We start from the raw sequence: 4,974 nt of genomic DNA, 5'->3' as shown, positions 1-4,974 counted from the left end.
ATAACTTCCTCGGTGTAGCTGTTTGCCAAGTCGTCACTTTCCCATCTGTAGTTTCCCATCTCCATACAAGAATACCATTTTCAAGCTTTAACTGGTCCCATTGCGCCCAATAGTGCTTTGTACATTTATAGCAGTTTTGTGGGTTTAACAATATATGTTCATTCTTGAGCTCCTAACCTAAGAAAGGGCATTGAATTGTTGGAAATGGTTTAGAGAAGGACTACTAAAATGATACCAGGGATGGAAATTCTATCATTTGAGGATAGGTTAAGATTTTTGAACTAATTTTTTTCTTGAAAAACAAAGAGTTAGAGGGAATCTGATTGAGGTGTTTAAGACTGTTAAGGGAATTCATAGTGTTGATGCGTCATCTTTTTTCCTATTTAATGATGAGAATTGTAAAATTAGATAACACAGAAATAAATTTTGTCAGGAAAGAAGTCATCTTTAACTAAGACAGCTTTATTTTTGTAGCAGGGTGGTTAGCCCCTGGAACAGGTTGCCTTCAGATATGATAGATGTAGTTAATGTAAAGGCATTTAAGGAAAAGCTTGATAAATATTTGAATGATAAGGGTTGGCTTTGAGGTTTTTTTTTTTCTCTATTTTTTAAAGGGTTTAGTTTGATTTAGTGAATAGGACAGCCTAGATGGAGCAAAATGTCACTTTCTGTCCTGTAATATTATGTTATATGACACATACCCTTGCATGAAGAACTACACTTGAAGTAAGTGTGCACCAAAGTTGACATGTAATGAAGCCATCATTTTGAGTTTTACATTTTGGCAGCACCACCTTGCAACTTAATAAATTAGAAAAGGAATCAGTCTTGGTTATTAAAAAAAACCTCTCAAAGGAATATACTTTTGTGAGAATGATCATGTGATATCCTGGATCTACTTCTGATAAAAGAAAACCTTAGTTGCAGGAGTTGTTACTATCTATATATTGGTAATAGCTGTGTGTCAGCTTTGAATTTCAAAGCAGTATGAGATTTCTAAAAATGTAATGATAACCAAAGAATGATTGCTGCAGATAAGCTTAAATGTTATAATATTTTTCTTATTTCTTTTAAAACATCTGTTTATTTTTGGAATTAAAAATAAGTCCAGTAATTTGAAAATATACACAATGAAATATAATCTTAACATTTATTTGTTTTTACCATTAGTTTTTATTCAAAAGATGATAAAATTGCAAGAGCAGTTAAGAGATTAGTAAGAATCTATATTGGCAGCATTAGAAATTGTCAATATTTTTTTTACTTAACTCATATAATTGTATTGAGGTAATTAAAATTAAGGTATGATATTGTTGCTTCATATAAAGTCACTGAGTTATAAATCTTGGGTAGTAAAATATGAAATCCAAGTGAAAGAAACAACATAGGTGTAAAATAAAATGGTGAACCATACTGTAGATGATACATTGTTTTTGCAAAATTGTTATTAGCAATTGTACATTAGCAGGGTGTATGAATTCATTTAATGCATTAAAACAAATTTCTGTGAAGACGTTGTCAGGCAAAGAACTTTGATATGTTCAAACTAAAGAAAATACAAAATCTTAAAGATTATGTTTTGTAGACAGTGAAAAAATGTGAATAAAGTTCTAATCCTTCTTGTGAACACACAAAAAAATAAACTGTTTTTGATATTTCAGAAAGAACCAGTTGCTAACATATTTAAAGCAGCTGATAGACAGTTGTATCAGTTAGTGGATTGGGCTAAACATATTCCACATTTTACTGATTTACCTATTGAAGATCAGATGGTTTTACTTAAGACGGGTAAGTACCAATGGGATACCAGATGCTGATATTTTAGGATTAAAAGTACCTCTTGATGATTATTTAATTACTGTTACTTAGACTTGTAGGTACCTTTAAGATTTTAGGTAGTGTTACAAAAAACTGGAAAGCACCTTTAAATTATAAGCTGGAAATTATTATTCTTAAATTTGCTTAATCCAAACTGAAGTTTATTAAGAGACATTTCTATTAAGATTAATAAAATAAGGACCTATATCTCCAGAATGTATCTTTACTAGTTGAATATTTTGCTATTACAGCTTTGTTATGGAACTAATAATGATACATTCTGGAAATATAGGTCCTTATTTTATTTACTTTAATAAAGATAAGTTAAAAATTATTCAAGGCCATTTTGAAAGCATATGGTACAATTTAAGATGACTGATGAATAATGTAAAGTACCTCTACAATATTAAGTAATGATATTTAAGGTTAGTACCTACTCTTAAAAAAATTAAACAGTGGTATAGTGTATTTAAAAACAGTAAATTGTTTCTAAAGATCTGATTTTTGTATTTATTGATAACTAGCCACATCTGATTATAAGTTATTGCCTAAAGATAATAAATTTAAAGTACCTCTTAGAAGGTTAAATAATATACTACCTAGAGATGATAATTACTGAACGTTTGTTAATGTGTACATAAACATAATAAAATTAAATGCTCAGATAATGATATCTAAAGGTTGTAAAAATTCAGATTATATCTGAGGAAGTTAAGTTCCTTTTCACTAATCTTTAATGGTACTTACAGAAAACATAAGTGCTTCTAAGAGATTTGATAGTGTTACTTAAGGATGTCAAATGTCTCTAGATAATAAAATATTTGAAATATATCCTAATTTTGACAGCATAAGATTTTAATCCAGTTCTTTCTTTCTCTTCATAGCTGCATTCTTCATGAAAACATTGTAAAAAAATATATGCAATACCTCCTGTCATGGCTAGTTAAAAAATAAAAATCTGTGCTGTAAGTAAGTTGTTGTGTTAATTGCTTCCCTCCTTTCAGTGCCTTCTTATAAGGAAGTTGTGTTAATTGCTTCCCTCCTTTCAGTGCCTTCTTATAAGAAAGTTGTTGTGTTACTTGCTTCCCTCCTTTCAGTGCCTTCTTGTAAGTAAGCTGTCATGTTAATTGCTTCCCTCCTTTCAGTGCCTTCTTATAAGGAAGCTGTCATGTTAATTGCTTCCCTCCTTTCAGTGCCTTCTTATAAGGAAGCTGTCATGTTAATTGCTTCCCTCTATTCAGTGCCTTCTTTGTTTCTCTAATAAGATACCAAAAATCCATAAAAGTCTGTCTTCCTCTCTGTAATTTGTGAAAATCTTTAGGCCATGGCGAAGAAACAGTACCACATGTTTAGTTAGCTGATTTTAACTTTTTTTAATATTTATTTTTCTTATGGTTATAGTTCTTATTTCATAATATTACATTGTATATTAAAAAGTATTTAAAGATGAAAGTACTTAAAGGATGGATTTAAAAAATCAGAAAAGAAAATTATCTTTTATACCACTACAGTATGCCGTTAACATATCATAGTGAAAATAAAACATAGAAGATCACACTTTTCCCAGATAAAAATTTTGTGAATTGAGACATTCTTTTTATTTTTTATATATTTGTTGTAATACCATCATGAAACTAGTTTACTGCTACTTATTTATTTTATTGTATCCCTTTTATCTGTACTACATACCATAATTTTATTTCATTTACAAAAAAAAAGTAATATTTTATTTTGCTTATATGTACTCTAGGCTGGAATGAACTCCTGATAGCTGCATTTTCTTTTCACTCTGTTGATGTCAAAGATGGAATAGTCCTTGCTACAGGATTAGTTGTTCAGCGAAACAGTGCACATAGTGCCGGTATAGGTTCCATCTTTGACCGAGTTTTGAATGAGTTGGTGGCCAAGATGAGAGAGATGAACATGGATAAGACTGAACTGGGATGTCTACGAGCCATAATTCTTTTCAACCCAGGTGGGTTCTAAATTTTTTCTAACTGAATTTGTCACTCACGTTTCAGAAGAGAAAGATTTTATGTGTAGTATAAGGCACTTATTTTTCATGTTACTAAAGAATAAATTAAGGGTGCTAGCTTTAATGCTGAACAGTAGTGACATACAAAAAAGAATAACTTAATTTGTACTAACTTGTTTTTATGTAAAGTTTACTCTGAATTCCAAGAATTTAATTATTGTTGTTACTGAAAAATCAGTGGTATCTCATAAGATATGATATTCACAGGACAAGCTTGCTGCTGAAATTAAACTCTAATGCATTAAAAAAGGAAAATAAAGAGTTTTAAAGAATGTCAGATTTTCAAAAATTCATAAGAAGGATCATTAGTTTGTTTGTTTTGAATTTTTGCGCAAAGCTACAAGGGGGCTATCTGCGCTAGCCGTCCCTAATTTAGCAATGTAAGACTAGAGGGAAGGCAGCTAGTCATCACCACCCACCATCAACTCTTAGGCTATTCTTTTACAAACGAATAGTGGGATTGACCATCACATTATAATGCCTCCACGGCTGAAAGGGCGAGTATGTTTGATGGACTGAGGATTCGAATCTGCAACCCGCAGATTGCAAGTCGAGCTCCCTAACCACCTGCCCATGCCAGGCCTAGGATCATTAGCTTTTAATAGCTATATAATTATCAGAGCTGAAGCAGAAGTTCATACTTAAGATTATTATCTGATAGTTTGTTTATGAAAAATGTTCCATGGTTGGAAAGAAAAAAAAAATTTCGAAAGTAAACATTTACTAGAAAATGTGGTAAAACTATTTTTTAAAAGCAAATGAAGTGTTATCTACACAGTTATCAACTGTTATTTACTGAGAGTTAGAATCTTTACGATTAAATTTTTAAACTACACAAGGTGAAGTGTCCATAAGCAGAATAATGCTGTAGAATTTATAGAAATGCCTCAGAATTATGTTGATAAAATTGCTTAGAAAAGAATAATAATGTAAAAAGCATTATATTGTTTATTTAACTCAAAGCTACATAACTGGTTCCTTACACTCTATTCACCACAAAGAATTGAGTCTTGGAGTGTAGCATTGTAAGTTTATAAACTTACCATTTACTGCCAGAGCCCCTTGACGTGGATTCCTATACGTAGTGAGGGGACCTCCCAGGGAAGGTTCTGTATTTTCAG

The 4,974-nt window shown here is 31.1% G+C and overlaps 1 protein-coding gene across 2 annotated transcripts in view; it reads left to right on the top strand.

The window, feature by feature from the left end:
* Window positions 1-4,974, top strand: part of LOC106462033 (retinoic acid receptor RXR-alpha-A-like) — a 29,844-nt gene that overhangs the window by 16,423 nt on the left and 8,447 nt on the right. For both annotated transcript variants that reach the window (XM_022389159.1, XM_022389160.1), the window contains exons 6-7: window positions 1,662-1,788; window positions 3,569-3,793. In XM_022389159.1, coding sequence (XP_022244867.1) covers window positions 1,662-1,788; window positions 3,569-3,793 — 352 coding nt within the window. The remainder of the gene's footprint in view (window positions 1-1,661; window positions 1,789-3,568; window positions 3,794-4,974) is intronic.

Source organism: Limulus polyphemus, unplaced genomic scaffold, assembly GCF_000517525.1.
Source record: "Limulus polyphemus unplaced genomic scaffold, Limulus_polyphemus-2.1.2 Scaffold1078, whole genome shotgun sequence".
In the NCBI taxonomy this organism is placed as follows: Eukaryota; Metazoa; Arthropoda; class Merostomata; order Xiphosura; family Limulidae; genus Limulus; species Limulus polyphemus.
The sequence above is the reverse complement of the archived record's forward strand: the minus strand, read 5'-3'. Positions and strand labels throughout refer to the sequence as shown.